Source organism: Mustela nigripes, chromosome 9 (genome assembly GCF_022355385.1).
Source record: "Mustela nigripes isolate SB6536 chromosome 9, MUSNIG.SB6536, whole genome shotgun sequence".
NCBI classification, from domain to species: Eukaryota; Metazoa; Chordata; class Mammalia; order Carnivora; family Mustelidae; genus Mustela; species Mustela nigripes.
This window is the reverse complement of record NC_081565.1, coordinates 81,321,145-81,342,551: the sequence shown is the minus strand read 5'-3', so window position 1 is coordinate 81,342,551 and position 21,407 is coordinate 81,321,145. Positions and strand designations below refer to the sequence as shown.

General features: G+C 47.6%; 1 protein-coding gene across 4 annotated transcripts in view; it reads left to right on the top strand.

Annotated features, from left to right (window-relative positions):
- Positions 1-21,407, top strand: part of PIP5K1B (phosphatidylinositol-4-phosphate 5-kinase type 1 beta) — a 290,745-nt gene that overhangs the window by 217,269 nt on the left and 52,069 nt on the right. For all 4 annotated transcript variants that reach the window (XM_059411911.1, XM_059411909.1, XM_059411910.1 and 1 more), the window contains one exon: positions 4,977-5,121. In XM_059411911.1, coding sequence (XP_059267894.1) covers positions 4,977-5,121 — 145 coding nt within the window. The remainder of the gene's footprint in view (positions 1-4,976; positions 5,122-21,407) is intronic.

Genomic DNA, 21,407 nt, shown 5'->3' with positions numbered 1-21,407 from the left:
AGAAAGAGGGGCGCCTGGGTGGCTCAGTGGGTTAAGTCGCTGCCTTCGGCTCAGGTCATGATCTCAGGGTCCTGGGATCGAGTCCCGCATCGGGCTCTCTGCTCGGCAGGGAGCCTGCTTCCTCCTCTCTCTCTCTGTCTGCCTCTCTGCCTACTTGTGATCTCTCTCTGTCAAATAAATAAAAAATAGAATCTTTAAAAAAAAAAAAAAAAGAAAAAAGAAAAAAAAAAGAAAGAAAGAAACAAAGAAACCAAGTCTATTAACTCATTTTCAAAAGGATATTTACGGTATGACATAGTTACTACAAATTTTTCAAACACCTGAATAAAATAATATGTGGTTGACAGTAAAGAGGAAGGAAAAGTTGGAAGATATACTGAGGCATTTAGAATTAAAAGATCCATAATCCGCTCTTGGGAGGTCACACATCTGAACATGTTTGTGTTTTTACTATTGGACCTTGTTCTGTGTGCACATACAGTGTGTGTGTGTGTGTCTCTGTGTGTGCATGTTTCAAACACACATATGCATTGTATACATATGTATACACACATCCTTACAGATACGTGTGTACACAATGTAACAATGAATTATCCATTCATTTAGGTCTTTAATGAATTTAATAAAGGCTTTGTGACTTTCCTCTTGCTTGTCTCATACACCTCCCTTTTATTAGCTTTATTCTTAAATGCATATAGAGATAGTCATAGACATGTATTTTCGGTCTTTTCAAATAGCATCTTTCTAAGATTTGGGTTTTCTGGCTCTTTCTTGCTACTGTGTAGCCCTCCCTTCTCTTTCTTTCCGTCCTCACCTGCCAGCTCGGTCTCCCAGAATAATGATGAATGCAACTGGTGATTGTGGGCAGCCTTGCCTTGTCCTGATTTTAAAGGGAATGTCTCTCCAGTTTCACTGTTGAGAAAGAACTTGGCTGTATTTGATACCCCTAATCGGGTCAAGGAAGGACCTTTTTATTCCTGGTTTGCTGAAAGTTTTTTTATCAGGAGTGAGTGTTGAATTTTATCACATACTTTTTCTTGTTTGTTGACTTGATCATGAGGGTTTTTTTTCTCTTCTAATTCTAGAAGAGGAAGTGACATTTTAGGCTTCTTTTTTTTTTTTTTTTAAATCAGTGTATTCTTTGGGGAATCCCAACATTTCCTGAAAATTTCTTCTCCTTCGATTACATTTGATCTCTTCTCAGGCTTTCCTTTCCCCCGGAGTGGTCAGGATAGGGTCATTCCTGTTTTCTTCTACAGCACCGCTCCACCGCTGTCGTGTGGGGTTTCCTTCTTTCTCATCTTCCTAGAAATTAGCTCAGACCCACATTTGGTGCTTTCGGCAAAGGAGTTCATGAATCGCCTTTGCTCCTCTCTCCACCGGCCATTTCTGGCTCGGAGATGCCCTTTCCCTGAGACTCCCCCTGTGCCAGCCTCTCCCCTACCACATGGCCCAGGCTTCTTAGAATACACGTAAAACTGCGAGGTGTCTGCGGTCTGGGAGATAGGATTAACTGATTTTTAAACTGTGCTAGTTAAACGTTCAACTAGTACACACCGGATGGCATCTGAAGTTAGAGCGGTGAGTCCAGGTGTTAATGTGCGGGGAGAAGAGGATATAATACATACACTGCCTACCACCCAGAAAGTCTGGAGACCTGGGAAGTAGGGCACAGGTTGTGGGTTTTGTTTTTGTTTTTGTTTTGTGCAGGAGACTTACTGCACCCATTGCTTCATTTTTAAAGAGACTTCACCCAAAAAGCCACCGAAGGTTGAAGAAAAACCTACTGAGCATATTCTTTGAAAATTTTAACATACTATTACGAAAATGAATTGATCTGAATAATGCCATCTGTGTACAAAGTTTGCTACCGTGTTCGGCCTTTTTATAATGCCCCGTGCTTGGGGGCTCCCCTTTAACAGTGCACCAAGTCATCGCCAGATTCCTCTCGAGTTTTTAATCCTCTCGTCTGTGCCGCTGTCCGTTTTCCAGTTGTCTTCATTTTCTCTGGCCATGTAGCAAATTACCCAGAACATCTGCAGCTTAGTAGGACCTCTGTTTATTAGCCCACCATGTGTAAATCAGAATTCTGGCCAGGCTCGCCTTGGTTCTCTGGACATAGCTTATCAGGGTCTCAGAAAAGGTGTCAACTGGGCTTCTCTTAGGTGCTGGAGAAAATCCTCCTCCAAGGTCATCACCTGGTTGGCGGAATTCACTTCCTCATGGTTGTAGGGCGGAGGTCCCTATGCCTTCCTGTCTGATAGCCGTGGGCCCACTCCAGCCCCCCCCCCACCTCCGAGACCTTCCACATTCCTTGCCAGGCAGCCCCCTCTATCTTCAGACCAGGACTTTCTTACAAGTCAATCTTTCTCTCACTTCGGATCTCTGACCTGCAGACAGAGATTTAAAAGGCTCAGGTGATTAGGCCAGGCCCACCTAGAGAGTATTCTCTTTGACTAACTTGAAATTAACATATGAGTAACCTTAATTACATCTGCAGAATTCCTTTTGCCCTGTACCATCCTGTACTATCCTAGTATATTGCCCAGTTCCACCCACACTCAAAGGGAGATGATACAAGTGTTCAGGTCACCTGGGATCAGCCTAGAATTCTGTCTACCATGCTAGTTTTTTTAAAAAGTTGAAGGATACAAGAGCTTGAGGAAACAGCTCTCTGCTTCAGAGAGCTGGTCCTTAAACGTTGGGGCTCAGCTCCCCGGTGTCTGGACCAAGGCCCTGGACAGATTGTCTCTCTCTGAACTGTACCACTCATGTAGTCTCTGGCTCATGAAGTCAAGACCACAGTCTGCGTGAGCCTCTCTGGTCCAGCTCCATCTGCCCTAAGTTGAGTAGCAATTCATTGGTGGGAGGTCATTTTCCAGAATGCACTCTTCACTACTCTTGAGCATGTCCGTATTATCCTCTGTATTTAGTAAGAAGGTGGGACCAAGTATATTAAAGATCGCTAGCCAGCTGGCATGTTACATGGAAGCCTTTCTCATTTTTGCATGTAGAGCACTTTGGTTACTTGTGTTGCTGTACCGTTACCATCTGCTAATTCATCGTGGAAATTCTTTATGTTGAGCTGACCTGGAGGCAGAGCCGCACCATGTCCCAAAGTGCGTCCAGTCTCCTGGTCCAGAGCAGCCCTTCTGACCTACACCCTCTCCCTCCATCTACAGCTCTTCAAACCCCAAATCCAAAACCTCACACTCATGCAGTAGCACCTATTAGGACCATTTTCCCATTCATACACTTCCTAAAAATGCGTAATTTTGAGCCTGTAAAGGAGGACCAGGAGCACCTCAAAATTATGTTTTATTTATTATCCTCTTTGTTTAGTCTAGGGGAAGGATCAAACAGAAGCCAGTCCAGCATGGTGACTTTAGTTCACAAAAGTCTGTTGTATATTTGAAAGTTGCTAAAAGAATAGATCCTAAAAGTTCTCACTGCAGGAAAAAAGATGTTGTATCTACACACAGAGGGTCACTAGATTGTGATGATCATCTCACAATAAATATGTGTATCGAATGGTCACGTTGCACACCTAGAATCGATACAGTGTTCTATGTCAATCGTGTCTTCATAAAAATTTTTAAAAATAAAATATCTCCCTAGGTTTAAAAAAAAAAAAAATCAGTGCAAGCCCCGCTGCAAAAGCTGAAGGACAGGACTCAGGAGTAACTCTTAGGTCCATAGCGTTCTGTCACTGGGGACGTGCATGTGTATTTTTTAAGCAGCTCTTCTCTTGGTGACTGGATCTGTCATTAAGATACTGTCTCTGACAAGCTGGGCAGTAAGGGATACGAATTTGTCCAAAGTTTAGGTGAGGATCATTAAAAATGATCTCCCAGTATGAAAAAGGACTCCACACAGACGCAGGGAGAGTGGGCGTGGGTCACTGCTCAGCCTTGAACATTTTCCTTTCCCGCATAAGTACTTTTATAGGCATCTACTGTTTGTTTGGTTTTTAAGATTTCATTTATTTATTGGGCAGAGAGAGAGCACAAGCAGGGGGAGCAGCATTCAGAGAGAGAGAGAGAAGCAGTACCCCCCTCAGAGCAGGGAGCCCGATGCGGGGCTCCATCCTGGACCCTGGGATCATGACCTGAGCCGAAGGCAGTCGCTTAACTGACCGAGCCACCCAGGTGTCCCAGGCACCTACCTTTTAAAAAGAAAATAGGGAGTTTTCTCATTTTTAGAAAGGCAACCTTGGCTCTTGAAATATGAGGCCGAGAGGAGCCAAGGATGAATATGGACACAAAGGGGATTAAGACATAGCTGGCTTGGTTCAGTTGGTTAAGCATCTGCCTTTTGCTTAGGTCATGACCGCAGGGTCCTGGGATTGAGCCCCACATGGGGCGTCTTGCTCAAGAGGGAGCCTGCTTCTCCCTCTCCCTCTGCCCCCGCCCCCACCGTGAGAGAGCTTGTGTGCTCTCGCTCTCTCACTCTCGCTTCCTCTCAAATAAATAAAATCTTTTAAAAGAGAGAGAGAGCTGGCTGTTCGTCTGGGCAGCCTTTGTTTCCTGGCTCTTAGAAAGTTTGAGTACTTGGATCTAAATTGAGAATGACAGACACGCGCATATCCTAGGGAGGGAAAGCAGGTTCCCTGTGTGTTTCTCCATTTGCCAATCATGCTGTTAATCTCTGTCGAATTATCCCCTTAAGCTCCTTCCAGCTTTTTATGTCATCTTTTGAAACAGTAAATCGCTTTATTAGGTTTTTAAAAGCACATTCATAATGTCATTTCCATAAAGCCATTTTGTAAATTAATGCCATTTCCTTTCTGGATAACCTGTTGGCAAGAAGCTATTTGATATGTCTTTGGCAGCACAGATGAGTGAAGTGAATTTGTAATTTAATTTGCAACCTGATACGTAAAATGAACACTTTGGAGTTGATTTAAATTATTACAGGTATTAAGGCAACATTTATTACGGAGATTCACGAGTGTGTGTTGTGTTTCTGTTTTCCAGCCCTGGGATCCCGACACAGGCCGGACCTTGTGCCTAGTACCCCGTCACTATTTGAAGCTGCTTCCTTGGCAACCACTATTTCATCGTCTTCCTTATATGTCGATGAACATTGTCCACACGACAGGACTGCGCTCTATTCAAACAGGTGAGCCTTAGCACGATCAGATTACCATTCCGGTTATTACCACATCAGCATCACAGCTAGACCCGTAGCTCTGAATTGAGAACATGCTGTCCCTGGCACCCAGGACGTGACTGTCACCTGCCCCGTAAGTAAGAGAAAGAGAGAACATGCTTGATTTGTTGTGTGGCAAGAAGCACATCTGGGGGGGAAACCTTGCTTATTTTTCCCCACTATTAGTCATTATGTCCTATTGAAACTATATACTTGGTTCTAGGGAAGAAGACCGATCTTTCATAATTTTTCTTGTAATAATTTCTTATGAATGGATTTTTGAAGCAAGTACTCCTGGATAGTATTGCTGGTAGTTGCAAAGATATTCACATATTCTTAAAAAAAAAAAAAAGATATTTGCATATTCTCTTTTTGTGTGAGTGACATTAATAATGGTGATAGGCAGAAGGATGGCCGCCTCCAAAGTTGTGCCTGTCCTAAACCCTAGAACCTTTGATATGTCACCTTATATAGTAAAAGGGACTTTTGTGAATGTGATTAAATTAAAGATCCTGAGATGGGAAAAGTCTTGAATTATTCAGGTTGTCCCAGTGAAATCACAGGGTCTTTGTGAAAATAGATATATATCGTTTTATTAACCCTGCAGTGGCAGACAACTTCATGCTTATGTTTCTTTATAGATCACTGAGTCCTGCAAAATTCAAAACTCACTAGGAAGCTACGAGCGTTTACAGTGAATGTGTCCTTCCTAAAAATCCTTAGGTGCGCACCAGTCTGTCCTCAAGCAGTCAAGTCTGATTATGAACAGGGTCTTGGTCAGAGGAAGACAGGAAGATTAGAGTCAGAGCAAGAGGAGCGACCCAGAAGGGAGGGCAGAGAGAGACATTGGAAGGTGGAGCGCAGCTGGCTTTGAAGGTGGGGGGCAGGGCCCTGAGCCTGGGAATGTAGATAGCCTCTAGAAGCCAGAAAAGGCAAGGAAACAGAGGAAGACAGCTCTTCCAATACCTTGAATTTTAGGATTTGTGACCACCGAGGCCTCAAGAGAAGTTGTGTCATTTTAAACTGCTAAGTGTGTGGTCATTTCTTAGAGCAGCGATGGACGGCTAACCCAGTCCCTCTCAAACCTGTAACAATGGAAAGGTTAGGTGTTGGGTGGCCTGTTGCGATTTCTTAAATAGAGAGTGGATTCGTTATTAGATACGTTCGTTTTTTGAACCAAAACATTGTCAGACATTGATTCTAACAATAGAAGATGATATGGTTACCAAGAGATCACAGTGTTGTGTGTGGGCTTAGCTGTTGGATTTCCTCTCTTTCCGTATATGCAATTTTGTAACGAGCTCCAGTCCCCAGGCAGGGACTACTATGCATGTTCTTGATGATTATCCGTTAAATGGGAACTAGCTCTCATTAAAAATCTAAGCTCCTGAGAATCAAGGTCCCGTTTGTGCAGGTAAACTGCTTCTTACACCGTACATCCTCCATCCCATGCGTCCTTCCAGAAAGAGGACTCAGGACAGTGGACTCACTAGTAACACAGGTGTGTTTGTAGATTCCAGCGTGGTCTCTAGGCAAGTTCAGGTTTGGTCATTGGAGCTTCTGCAGAAATTGCTTCCCATTGCTGTTCCCTTCCCTCGCCACTAGCTACAGGTTGCGGGGTGGGTAGCGGTTGAGGCAGCCCACCTCGGTCCAGAGAAGTGAAAAGAAAGACAAGGTGAGTCATCTGACTTAGCGGGGCTTCCGTCTAGATAGCTCTGCTGGAAGGGCCAACAAATAAGGCTCCATTATAAATTATTCAACTCCCGGGAACTGTAGAAGAAATTTGGTTCGCTTCCTCGGGTTAAAAGAATTGAAAGCGATCTATACCTTACACTACCGTGGACCTTGATCGTTCCGATTTGTTACATCAGTTGGTCAAGCAACAGCTTTCCTATCTCTGTGGCAGAGCTGAGCACTTTGGTTTTGCTCTCAAATATAAATAGCGGCTTAAAAAATGGCTGGAAAGTCATAAGAAGCTCCTTGCAAGGTCAAAAACAATTCTGTGTGAAGCCATGGTGATTTCTGATGGTTTGCTACTATTCTCATTATCAGGGGCATGTAATTGGGTATGCTTGTTATTAAATTATTTACTAGAATTTTCAGGACAAGAATAAAAGGGTTTTTTGCTTGGTTTTTGGTTTTGGTTTGGGTTTTTTTTTTTTGTGCAAGTGGTTGTGGGTCAGTATTCAGACTCTTGGCAAAAAAGTATTTAATTCTTGGGGATTCATAAGGTTCTCCTTCCTGACTAGTGTGGGAATGATCTCTGCGCACTCCTGGGCTGTGGTTTAATTCTTGGTACCTTTCTTTATGATGATACTGGTTATCGTATGTATATGGATGAGAAAAACATTAGTGTTGTCTGTTGTATTTTTTCTTTTCTTTTTTCCAAGTGAATTGAGATAAATCTTCTTTGGCATTGTATCTCCAAGTTGCAACTTGAAGATTTTATTTATTTTGCACGCACGCACGCACGTACATGCAAGAGAGAGAGAGTGCGCGCACACGCACATGAGTGGGAGAGAGAGGCAGAGGGAAAAGCAGACTCCCCGCTGAGCAGGGAGCCCAATGTGGGACTTGATCCCGGGACCCGGAGATCTTGACCTGAGCTGGAAGCAGATGCTTAACCAACTGAGCCACCCAGGCGCCTTTCCAAGTTGTAATCTGATTTCTCCTATTTAGCTGCCAGTCTGGGTTCAACTGCAAGAACGAGAAACCACGCCGTCTTAGGCAGAGAGGGCCTTGATAGAAGGAATCAGGTGCTTACAAAGTCTGTGAAACGGCTCTGAGGTGGACATCAGGAAATCACTCCCGGGTAACACCACCGAACTAGCCCACCAACAGCCCTATAGCCTTGGCCGAAATCAAGCAGGGGCTCTGACAATGGAACCCAAGCCACTGACAAGCATTTTGGTGTCCCCAGAATGTTTTTCAAATAAGCCATCATTGAAACAGGCAGACTGTCTCACTAAAATACCCAGGCCCTTTGGAAAAATCACTAGCTTGGGCCGCACTTGGCCCTGTGGCCTCTCAGCACTCACCAGCTGGAGCGGAGACGCAGGGACCCTCCAGGTCACCACCTTCTGCTTTGTTCATAGGTGACAGTAACATTGCCCGCCTGCTCCCCTGAGCATTTCTGATTTTAGCCTGGAGAAGAAGAGAGGCCAACGGCGTGCCTCCCATCTTAACCACTGCCTTAGGGGGATGCTAAGGAGAAGGTGCGAAAAAGGCACAGGGGCGCTGGAGAGAAGTTACTAGCGTGTGAACTCCTGGGAATCCGTATCCTCACCCACCCCTGCCACGCGACCCTAATTACTCAACGGGGAAGCCTTACCGACAAACCGAAAAGAAATTGTCATGCTTTCTAGCACTTTTTCCTTTAGAGCCCTCCTAGACCTATGTGGGGTCTCTTGAAACGATAAACAAACATGATTTTAAGTCTCTTCTGGCCTACTAAATTTTGAAACCTAATCCAAACAGCCTGGAAAGAAAATGAGTTGAATATTGATGTTATAATTCACATGTTGGGTTTTTGTCTCTCTGCGTCATTTTTCTGTGAAGGCAGGGTGGCCTGTTTTTCCCATTTCGACACTAAGCCCTACGTCACTGCCCTTCAGTAAGCCGTGAATACTTCCACTAGCCGTCGTCATTCTGTCAGTCTTTCTGAAATCCCTGACTCTGACAGGTGTCGATCAGTGCCGGGATGTCTCTGCATCTAAATTATATATTTTGGGGCAAGGGGGCTCGGGGCTGTCTCTTTGAATTATTCCCCTTTTTACGGGATTATTCTTTGTCACTGCAAAAACTCTGATAGAAATCTGTTCTTTTTTTTTTTTTTTAAGTGTGCTCTAAAGATGGAGTAGGATGCAAAGAAAGATTAGTATTTTTAAGGTATACATTGACCCTGGTGATCATGAGTATGTGTTTTCACGTTCCCCCGTACAGTTCAGTATCAGAACATGTAGCTCACAGCAGTTGGAGGCAGAGTGTGGTGGCTACGTCCTTTCTGGTCAAAGGGTGGGTTGTAAAGTCTGATTTTTTGATCCTTGAATTCTCCTTTTCTAGCAGGAGCTCTGTTCTTTCAGAGGAGGTATAAACTGAGCACTAAGAAACGCAGAGGCAAAAAAACCTTTTCTAGCAGGAGCTCTGTTCTTTCAGAGGAGGTATAAACTGAGCACTAAGAAACGCAGAGGCAAAAACACACTTTACCTCAAAACTGAGAACAGTCTAGTGGGGATGTTTACTACCACTATGAATATGAATCCTTTTCATGATTCCCTGCACTGCTGGGAGCAAAGCTGTTGCTTGGATCACGTCAAAGTATCGAAAACCCGCCTGTGTCCCAACACACAGAAAGCCTCTGCCTGGAGCCTGCCTTGACCTTCATGGCCACTCTGGCCGGCCTCATGTTTTACTAGTGTTTCCAATAGTGGGCTCCCCCAGGAGCCATGTGGGGTATTAGAAGAAGGGCAGTTGTGTCAGAAGAAATGCCTGCCCCTGGTCATTTGCACGTAGAGGACAGCTGGGAAGGCCCCCCAAGTGATGAGTCTAGCTCATGGATCGTAGAGGCGGAGCCCTGGGATCTGGCTACAGTTCATGCACTTTTCTTCCTGCTCTTAGAGTCTCTTAAACCCAGGAGAGGGATGGAAGCAAGGTGGAAGGACCTGTTGTCTTACAGACCTGTCCAAGAGACAAGGAGAGAGAAACACAGAGATGTGTGCATCCTGTGACATGCTGCCCCAAGGTCCCACCGTGTGCCAGTAGGAGGTGACTGGAACGCGGGTCTCTGGGCCCTCCGCCTCACGTCTGTCTCCCGTATCACCCTTCCGCTAACAGCCTCCTGTCCTTTCGCTCTTGTCCTTGCCGTGTGTGCTGTGCATGGACGGTTCATGCGCCCGGTTTTCCTAACATGAATTCTGCCTCCATAACTGAGTGACCTTTTTGCTGCCTAATAGCTAGGGTATTTCTGTTAGACAAAGCGCTGGGCTTCTTTGAATGCCTGCTCTTGACATTTGTTCTAGAAGTCATTGGCTAAGTTTGCTTATTAAGAACATCATGGCTGGGCACCTGGGTGGCTCAGTCAGTTAAGCCTCTGCCTTCAGCTCAGGTGCTGCTCTCAGGGTCCTGCATGAGGCTCCTTGCTGAGCAGGAGCCTGCTTCTCCCTTAACCTCTGCTTGACACTCCCCTTGCTTGTGCTCTGTCTCTCTGTGTGTGTCAAATAAATAAATAAAATCTTTTTAAAATAAAAAATAAATTTTAAAAAAGCACATCATGGCAGGGCGCCTGGGTGGCTCGGTCAGTTGAGCATCCAACTCTTGGTTTCCGCTCAGGTCGTGATCTCAGGGTGGAGGGATCAAGCCCCACGTCGGACTCTGTGCTCTGCATGGAATCTGCTTGAGAGTATCTCTCCCCTTCACCCTCTGTGCCTCCCCCCCCTCAAATAAATAAGTAAATATATCTTTTTTAAAAAAAGAATATCATGATATGCCTGGGTGGCTCAGTCGGTTAAGCCTCTGCCTTTGGCTCAGGTCGTGATCCCAGTGTCCTAGGATCGAGTTCCGCCTTGGGCTCCCTGCTCAGCGGGGAGCCTGCTTCCTCCTCTGCCTCTGCTACTCCCCCTGCTTGTGTTCCCTCTCTCTCTGACAAGTAAATAAAATCTTCAAAAAAAAATCATAACCTTGGGAACTTCTCCGCCATAGCAGTAATCGTACTTCAAATCATCAGTACTAATCTGATAATGATACTAATTATAATAATAGCTCATTCTTGGACCTTACTCAGGTCCGTGTTCAGCTCTTTCCATGTGTCAAAGTGACTTAAAGCTCCCAGCAGCCCTGGAAGGTCATCACATTTCCTATCTCCAGTTCACAGACCAGACATGCGCACAACATGGGGTCACTTGAAGGTCAGGTGGCTGCCCCGTGGAGCTGTGGTTTCCGCACACAGCATGGTACAGAGCGTGAGGCACCGGCCCCCCTCACCCGTGTTGCCCCACCTCAGACCACTTGCCCTTGAAATGATGTTTCCCACATGAGGTCCACTCTTCCTCGTCTGTTTTCCCTTTTCTTTTTCCATGTGATTTTAAGTGTGGATTTTCGCTCCTCAAGACGTTGGAGCCCAAGCGTTCAAACCCTAGAAATAGGACATACTAACTTAAATCCCCAAGTGACCTGAAAAAAACTCTTCCCTCGAGTTTTTATTTCCAGCCCTTCCAGTACACTCCACGTGCTTACATGGTCACAGAGGAGAGACTTCTGTTAGATACGTGTCTGCTTGATTTAGAAAATCCCGTATCTTGGGGCACCTGGGTGGCTCAGTCGGTTAAACTTCTACCTTTGGCTCAGGTCATGATCCAAAGATTCTGGGATCGAGCCCTGCATCAGGCTCCCTGCTCGGCGGGAAGCCTGCTTCTCCCTCTCCCTCTGCCCCTGCTCGTGTTCCCTCTCTGGCTGTGTCTCTCTGTAAATAAAATCTTAAAAAAAAAAAAAAAAGAAAGAAAGAAAAAATCCCGTATCTTCTGTTGACGAGGTAAGGTGCAGAAAGGACATTTGTTACTTACAAGATGAGGGGACAAGAAGGTGGGCTGCCGGATCTTTCTAGTAATTCTGGTCCTTGAACCCTGACCTGAAGGGAGGGACAGCATGTGGCCTATAGCATCGCCTTTGCACATGGCAGCTGCCTGCTGGTCCCGGATATCCTCCCGAGCCCTCCTGTGGGTGCTGGGTATGGAATCTGACCTCTGCACACCCCTTGTGGTTTTATGGCTCTTAGTCTGGCGACTCTTCCCTTGCAGACAGACCGTCACCGCCGCCGTTCATCACCTCCTCCAGCCAGGCCTTTCTCTTGCACACCCATCATTACGGATCACCAGTTAGGGCATCAGCGCCCCCAGAACGCCCTGTTAGCTCTGTAACATTGGGCAAGTTACTCTACCTTCATGTGCCTCAGTGTCCCCACTTGGGAAGTGCAGATTGTTACACGGCTGCCCCAGACTGTTGTTACAAAGACTGGTTGAAATAGTAACTGGAAAGCACTTCCATTGCCTCACCGGAACCCATTCCGCACCATCAAAGTATTTGTTAAAGTTAAATAATCCAGTGATTCCATACTCAACCCCTTCCCGGAAGTTCCACCATCAGGGACAGGATGTAACCGTTTTGGTCAAAGGGCCACCCTGGAGTACTTTATGGAGTCAGCGTGCAGTCAGGGAAGTGGCAAACACTTGGGATTTCAGACAGAATTTAGTACAGAGAATTGGTTACCGAGAGTAGCTGGACGCGTGAAAAGGCAACATTCTGGAAACCCAGGCAAATAACTACAGGCAGTGGCTCGGAGTAGGTGCCCTGCCCCCGGACAGAACCCGGACTCATGCAGGAGCCCCCCTCCCCCCGCCAGGGACCGGTGGCCACCTGAAGGGTAAGGATGTCAGAAGAGGATAGTGGCTGGGCGCCAGCTGTCCCCAGAGACGCTCCGCTCGGAAGGGAGAGAGGAAAAATGAGAGAGAAGTGGACCAAAAGCTTCTCTCTTCCCACACCCTCATCTCCAGCCAGAGGAGCCCGAGGACTGTAGTGCACCAACTCTCGACCCCAGCATCACAAGGCAGAGTGGAAACGAGTTGGGAGTGACATGCCCAGGACGCGGGGAAAGAAGGAGTCTGTCTGACCGTGGAGCCCCTCGCCCTGGCCCCGCACTGGAGAGGATGCTGGTCCTCAATACTAGAAGTGTCTCTGCTGATCGCTGGCACGTGGGACAGAGAAAAAGGGTCTTCAGCTCAAGAATACCACAACGAGGTTCGTCAGCCTGGGGCATCAGGTGACACCCCCTCTGACCGCAGCAGGTACATTTTGCAGGCAGAGTATCTGTCGCCCACGCCCTAGCAAAACATTTATATTTTCTTGCCAATAATACCCGCCCCCACACACACACACACCTCGTCAACTGAATACGGCAATCTGGAGCACACAGTCATGAGGGACAGTGGGTGTGGTGTCGCTTTCTTTTTCCTTACAACGAAGAAAAGGATATAGTCCACTTTTCCTCCTTGTCCGGAAACTAGGTCACCCAGCGAATGAGGGCACGTGTTTTAGGGAAGAAGAATAACTCTCCTCAGGTTCCTGAAGCAAAACCCTGCCTTGTTACCCAGCCTCCCATGGGAAGATCTCATTTGGGGAATTAGGACCGTTTGAGGCCTGCCGGGATGACAAACGAACCGAAGATCCCTTCCAGTTGTGACTGAGGCACCTGCAGAGAAAATTGGAGATTGATGGAAGCTTCCTAATATGTCTGTTGGTGGAGCTTCCCCTCCCCAACCCCAGCAAACGAGAAAAAAAAAAAAAAAAGATTTACGTCACATAGTCTGCACCTGGGTTTTACTAGGTGCCTTTTTTTTCTCTTTCAACAAATTGTAGAATTGCTTCTGAAGTGATTAGCATCTCAAATGATCCTTCTTGTATTTTGGCATGGGCAGGAAATTGAAGCGAATTTTTCAAATATCTGACATTTTATGAGGAATAATTTAGGATTCGACATTAATTCAGAGAACGCTCACGTTTCTTTCCTCCATCTTTTATTCATTTCTTCATACATTCAGCAAATACTCCTTGAGCCCCAAACACACCTGACACGGTGCTTGGGGCAGACGTGATTCCTCTCCTTCTGGAGAGCAGTGTCTAAAGGGGGAGTGTGCCTGGCACCTGGGGGGCTCAGTCCGTTGACATCTGACTCTTGCTTTCAGCACAGGTCATGAGCTCAGGGTCGTGGGATCGAGCCCTGTGTCCAACTCCACGCTCAGCATGGAGCCTTGCTCTCTCTATTTCTCCCCCCGACCAATAATCAAATAAATAAAAACCTGAAAGGGAGGGAGAATGTGCTGTTACAAATTGTGCGCTGTTACACATTATTATTTAGTTTAGGGGTTTTTTTGGTTTTTTTTGGTTTTTTGGTTTTTTACTGAGGTATAATTCACATGCAACATTATTTTAGCTTCAAGTGTACAACCTAATGATTTGATAATTATGCCTGTTGCAACCCGGTCATGGCAGTAAGTCTAGGTACCATCTGTCACTGTACAAAGTTACCAAAAAATTGTTTCTCTTGTGATGCACACTTGTAAGATTTACTCTGTTGGCAGCTTGCCCGGCTGCCCTACAATATTATTGCCATGCCGTGAACGCTGCTGTAACATCACATCCCCGCCCCGGCCCGTGACTTACTTTCTAACTCAAGTTTGTGGCTCTAGACTGCATCACCCATTTCGGCCACTCAGCCCTGCTCTTCCTGGAAACCACCACTGTGTTCTCTGTATCTCTGAGTTTTCTGTTTGTTTGTTTCTGTTTGGATTCCAAATGTAAAGGAGATCATCAGGCGTTCGTCTTTCTGGCCTACATCACTTCCACATGATCCCCGTCCCTGTTGTTATAAATGGCAGGATTTCACTCTTTTTTTCTTGATGGCTCAGTAATCCATTTCTTGATAAATTGGTATGTGGTAATATTTCTAGGTACCTTTTGTGCTTAAAGATTTTTTTAATGCATCCAATTTATGGATAAGTCCTGTTGGGGGGGAGGTGGCAGAATGTTGGCCAACCTGTGAATATCCTAACTTATCAATTAGAATTGATTTTCTGTCTCTTGATTTTTAGGCCAAAAGACTGTATCTCTTTTTCTCTTGACTTAGGCCACTCATGCCTTCTCTCTGAGACAATGATTAGCCAGTGACAGAGGTGGCTCTGTGGCCTTCCCAGTCTCATACCCTCCTTCATGAAACCTCCAGAGGGATACCTGTGTGGGTGTGACCAGTCCCTGCATCCAGGCTTCAGCGTGCTAGTCAAGAAATTCTTAGGCACACCCGAATTTAAGGGAAAAAGAAGTTCTTTGGAGATACCTCTTTCCCTCTCAATCTTCCCAAAGGAGTAAAGCAGTTGCTTTGCTTTGTGGTTCAGCTGAAACACAGACGGGCTCATTCAAGGAACTGAAAGAACATCACAGGAAATTCCTAAAATGGAAAACCATAGCAGGAATGGGTGGGTGTTCAGATTACAGTGAAACAGGACCTCGGTTCCTTGCTCCCACCTCCAGCCTACCTGGACATAGCCCAAGCACAGCTTCCCTAATCTCAATGCTGTGTCGGATGAGTAACACGCCTGGGGCATTCTCTAGCCTTTGCACACCTGCAGCCTAGCTCACCCCTCCAACCTTAGACCAAAACACATTTCTGCTCAGCAGCTCTTCTCGACCTCTCTGAGTCTACAGTGATCCTTGACTCCGTGGCCAAGCAGAGTCATTCTCTCTACGATCCCATAGGTTTCATGACTATCTCTCTGCTGGAAGGTCATTTTGGTCCTTGCTGGAAGTTCCCCTCTCCATCCATTTGTTTTGTCCCCAAGGGTGATTAAGGCAGCCTTTTGCACATTGGCCTGTTGCCCTAGACAGCCGCTGCCCAGGTGGCCCCAGAGAGGACCTCACGCAGGCTGGTCCACACCTCTGAGCCACCTTCAGCGGCTGTGGCCTCTGAGGTGCCCCCTTTGGCTTACCCCCTGGATTCCCATTTGTCTTCTCAGCTGTCTTATCTGGCTCTCTTATCCCATGAGGAGTATATGTCTCCTGGGGCATGAGATCCGTGATGAATGAACTTCTGCCAGGGGCCTGCCATTCCTCCTACCCCTGCGGGTCCTCTGGGGCCAGGATCTGCCAGAGTGCCGAGTTTAATTTCTTCTCTGATGTACTTCAAATATACACAAAGAGCAGCAAATATAACTTCTCCCAAGGCAAGATGAAAGTGGGTCCTTTGTTTCACTCCCTGTGATCTGTGGAATTATCCTCACCGTCGCCAGCCCGGTCTCCCTGTAATTTAGAGGACTTGCTTATCTTTGAGGGAAGAATTCCCCTGTGGAAGTCCACAGCCTGAAACCGGCTGCCGAGCCCTCCCTGACGTCAGAGAAACTAACAGACTCCGCCTCCCCGAAAGTGCACTGAAGGCGGCTCCCCAGCCAGCCGCCTGCTCTTAGCTCATTGCAGTCGTGGGTGTCGGGGGGATTAGGTAAGTGTAATGAGGGAATAAGGAGGCAGTGATAAAATCTCCCGTCAGAATAATATTAACCTCAAGTGTAATTATCGAAGAGCCCACGTTCACAGATAAAGTAGTAAAGATGAAAGGTAGAATGATGTAAAGGAGCTCATTATTTTTCTGGCCAGCCGGGTCAGAAATTAGCGTGTGGAAGGTCACAAAGGTACTTCAGAAGGGCCGGGCTCGTTTTCTCAACAAAGGCTTTGGCAGAGATGAACTTGTCATCCTGAGAGCCCCTGGGAGGGTCCGCGTGCTAGCGAGGCGCCGTCTTCTCCTCCGTGCTTCCGCGTCACGGTGGAAAAATACTTCTGTGTATTCAAGTTCTTCATCTGAGAAGGCTTGGTTTATCTTTCGTTTATATGCGAGCGCCTCTGGGTCGGTGCCCTGCTCGTCACTGCCGTGACTGTTGATTTCCTTTGTCGTCCATCCCTGAGCTGTGACAGGAGAGAAGGCAGGTGCGCCAAGGCCAAGCCGGCGTGTGCCTCTTCCCTGCCCACTCCCGCAGCTTTCCGGTCTCAGCAGCAGCTCTCGCCCTGGAAGAGGTCGGGGAACCGCAGGGTCCTTTCAGCATCGCGTCCTGCAGCCCTTTTGTTTTTCATTGTTTTGTACCAAAGTGATAGGCTCCAAGTTTAACAAATAGTTGTATAAAGTTTGGGGAAAAGAGCAGGTCCTGGTACACCTCCCTGTACACTTCCTCACCCCCAGACCCAACCCCCTTCAGCTCTTGGAGCGGATTCCTTTGGCACTTAATGCCGTAGCTCTGCATACTGTGCTAAAAGGACCATTTCTTGATCTTTCTGGTTTAGGCACGAGCTTCCTACCGTGGCAGGTGGAGATTTCCCTGTGTTTTCCCCACCCCGCCCCCGCCGCACCCGCGCAGTCTTCCCACCCCATCCCCCACGCCCATCTCCAGTGTTGTTCCATCAGGCTTGTGCCTCCATCTGTATTCAGTGTTTTAGTATGACCGTGAGAAAGCTAGGTTTGCTTCCCTTCTCTGCACAACTCTTTGTTTTCTTTGTAATAGTACCGCCGCCTCCTTTTGTTTGCATAGCTTGCCATGTATCTGTCCTTAATGAAAGCCCAGACTCCCTACCAGTTGTCTCCACTGCTTTTCCAACTGTTGAGATGCATCCGGTTCTGCTAATTTCCTTGTCTCACAGAAGTTTCCCCCAAAAAGCCTTCTTACCTTCTCTGGCCTGGGCCGCTTGCCCTGAGGCACACCCGTTACAGTGGAGTCTGTCTTTCTGCCATTTTAGGGATCCTAATCAGATCCCCTGTTTGCCATATCATATATATTTTTGGGGAGTGGGGAGGGCTGGCCACCTCATTTGGGGGAAGCACATCCCCCAGGATCTTTCTAAGAAAAGGATTTATGGGATGCAGAATATTCAAGTCCTCCCATGGCTAAGCAAGTCTTTATTCTAACCCCTACACTTGATTGCTAGGTTAGCAGACCTAGAACTCCATATGGTAAATTTCTCTTCAAAATTGTACAGGCTTTGCTCTATTATCTTCTGGTTTCCAGTTACTGTTGAGAAATCGGGGGCACTTGTGATTCCTGGTCTTCTGCGTCTGGCCTGTGGTTTTCACTAAGAGCTTATCATCTCTTCAGTTTTGTCTCCACATTTTACGATCATATGCCTCGGGGTAGATCTGTTTTCGGCCGCCGTCTTGAACGCCCAGGGACTTTTCAGTCTGCACACTCATGCTTCTGAGTTTGGGGAAATTTTCTAAACGTTTGAAACTTCCTCCCCGTCTATTTTCTTCTTTTTGAAGCTCCTTTCATGCATATGGGATCTCCTGGATTTATCCTCCACTTCTCTTCACTTTTCTTTCTTCATTTCTACCTGTTTGTCTTTCTGTCCTACCGTCTGCGAATGTCCCTTCGCTTTTGTGCTCATGGTTCCACTGAGTTTCTCATCTGCGATACCGTGTTCTCTGAGAATTCTTCTTTATTCACTGGAATTGCCCTTTTGTAACAGTCTTTCTTTATTTCACACTCAGAATTTCTTTTCTCAGTGTGGCCATCAGAATTATGGGGGCTTGGGGGGGTGGCTGCTCTGCTTTCTGTCTTTTCTCCCCTTTTGGTCTCAGGTTGCGTACGGGATGCCCTTTTCTGTTTGTTCTGGTCTCCATCCTTCATGTTGGAGGTCTTCCTCCAACTCCCAGGAATCCCTGCTGGTGGCTCAAGCACGAGTTGTAATGCGAGAGAAGGCACAGTTACCCGGAAACTTAAACAGGTGCATTGACCAAGCTTTATCCCCTGGATGGTCTCTCTGAGAGCGGGACCGATGTTAGTCTCTGCCGGTCTTTGCTCTGGAGCTGGTCAGCTTCCCCAGTGGAAGATCCTTCCGGTTCCTTGCCAGGTAGGGTTTTTATGGGAGTGGGGGGGACAGCCTGGTTGTTCGCCTGCGGGACCTGGAGCAGAAAAGAGGACCGGATGTCTCAGACTCGAATAGGCACACATTCCCATCCTTGCTCTCTTTTCCCTCCGCAGCTGTGGGTCGAGAGAGCTTCTGCTCTAGGGCCTCACCAGAGGAGGGATAAAGCCTTCTGGACTTCTGCCAGAATGGGTTAGAGCATCTCCTGGCTCTGTGTCTCAGCGTCCTCGTGCTGACTTCGCAATGAGTGCCTTGGGTTTTTCTCTCCCTGTCACTGGATGTTAGCCTCCCCCCACCCATTTTAAAGGGTGAGGTTGGTCTTTTAACCCTTTGTTAGTTTTAGAGGGTTTGCAGGTGACCATAACGGTCAGAGGGGATTTATGCCAGTGGCCTCTGCTTCTTTGTCTGGAAATTGGGATCAGCCCGCAGACTCGCCGAGGGAGTGACTTAAGAGCTGGACGGGAACTAGGACCCCCGCCTCCGGGCTCCTTGTTGAGAATGGACACCTTTCAGAATGGGCACCGTCATCAGTCCTGGCTTCCGCCGTCGTGAGTGTGTTCCTGGTTGGGTGCGAATGAGTTGAAGATGCTATTTTGTTGTTCGTAGTTGTGCATTGCCTGGTGGGTCATCGCGAGACTGTACCCTGGAAGGCATCAGGGTCCTTCCAAGGCCCTCGGCTCTGCAGGCAAGCCCTCCCCCACCTCCATCAGGGAAGGGCGAGTGGAAATGCTGACAAGACAGTAGGGGCTGGACTAAGTTCCCTTGCATTTTTTTTTTTTAAGATTTTATTTATTTGACAGGCAGAGATCACATGTAGACAGATGGGGGGGAGCAGGCTCCCCGCTGAGCAGAGAGCCTGATACAGGGCTTGATCCCAGGACCGAGCCAAAGGCAGAGGCTTTAACCCTCTGAGCCCCCCGGGTGCCCCGGTTACCTTGCATTTTTAACTTCTGTGCCTCTTCACCCTTCCATAAGCACATGGGGACAAATGGGGTTGGAGTCAAATGCCCAAGACTGCACGGGTGTTTGTCCCGTCTGCCGTGATGGATGCCAGGTCCCGCATCAGGGACCCTCCAGACATACCTGTAGGTCTCCACAGTGTCTCCTGGGTGCTCGGCAGCAACTCCAGTCCCACTGAGAGCTGTCACTGCCCTGTCCTCCCTCAGTCTGTCCCAGAGCTCTGTGGCACGTGAGGGACAGCTCCCTTACTTTTTCGAAGGGCTCCAGAGCAATGCTCCTTGGACTTGATGTTTTAGAGACTTTCAGTGAAACAGCTCTTCCTAATTTTTTACTTAAGTTCCTCTTGCCTGCCCGCCCCTCTCCTCCCCTGCCTTCCCCCTCTCCCCCTGCCCTTCCCTTGCTCTGTCTCCGTTTCCCTGTCTCTCTCTCCCTCTCACCCTGGTAATCACACCTGAGTCCCTGAAATTTGCTTTCCACACCTAAGTAAGCATTCTCTCTGGCACATCCTCGTCCGCTTTCGTAGACTTGTCTAATCCCTCAGCAAACACACGCCCCTGGGCCCGCCCCCAGCCCCCCAGGCCCGTCTAGACCCTGCAGATGGACACGACTTCGTCTCCACCGTCGGGCTGGGACCCTCACCCCATCCGTCCCTAGTCTCTCAATATCCCCGTATCCGCAAACATATCCCGAGGGCCTTCCGTTGCGGGACACTCTGTAAGATGCTCGGGAGGGTGGAAAAGGTGGGAAATCTCTGCTCTTGAGAAACTTTAATATTTGGGATTTTTTTTTTTTTAAGATTGTAGTTATTTATTTGTCAGAGAAAGAGAACTCAGCAGGGGGAGCGGCAGACGGAGGGAGAGGGAGAAGCGGGGAGCTCCGCTTCGCTGCGCAGGGAGCCCAGCGCGGGGCTCCATCCCAGGACCCCAGGATCACGACCTGGGCTGCCGAAGGCTGATGCTCAACCGACAGAGCCACCCGCTGCCCCACACTGTAATCCTTGCATACACAGGCAGGCGCGCTGAGCTGGGAGAAGTGCCGGCAGAGACGCCTCGCCTGGCGCCGGCTCTGAAGCCCGCAGCGCAGGACGATCGCTAAAGACAAAAGCTGCACGTCCCTCAGTCCTGCCCATTTCTTAGGTATACGAAGGGCTCGGAAAATGTGTTTTCATTTTCCAAATGCACCCTTGGAGGTGCTGAAGCGTACTTGAGCTAAGAAGGGTGCCCCGAAAAGGGAACTGCTGTTGTATTAAAAAGTTTCTTTCTAAGAAAGTGTGTGTTGACCCCAAGCTTCTAGCCCTGTTTGTAACCGTCATGACCTCTGACGTTCAGGGGCAGACGGGTGGTTCAGCTCCCCGTGTCCCGCTCTGGGACAGAGTTTGTCCATTTGTTCTCAGATATGACTCGATCCCATGGGCCATCCTAGGGTTGAGACAGGTTTAAAATTCATTTCCTTAGTGTATATGGATCACATCTTCCTTATCCATTTGTCCGTTGGAGGACATCTTGGTTCTTTCCATAGTTTGGTGACCATGGCCATTGCTGCTATGAACATTGGGGTACAGATGGCCCTTCTGTTCACTACATCTGTATCTTTGGGGGAAATACCCAGTAGTGCAATTGCAGGGTCATAGGGAAGCTCTATTTTTAATTTCTTGAGGAATCTCCACACCGTTCTCCAAAGAGGCTGCACCAACTTGCATTCCCACCAACAGTGTAAGAGGATTCCCCTTTCTCCACATCCTCTCCAACACATGTTGTTTCCTGTCTTGTTAATTTTGGCCATTCTAACTGGTGTAAGGTGATATCTCAGTGTGGTTTTAATTTGAATCTCCCTGAGGGCTAGTGATGATGAAC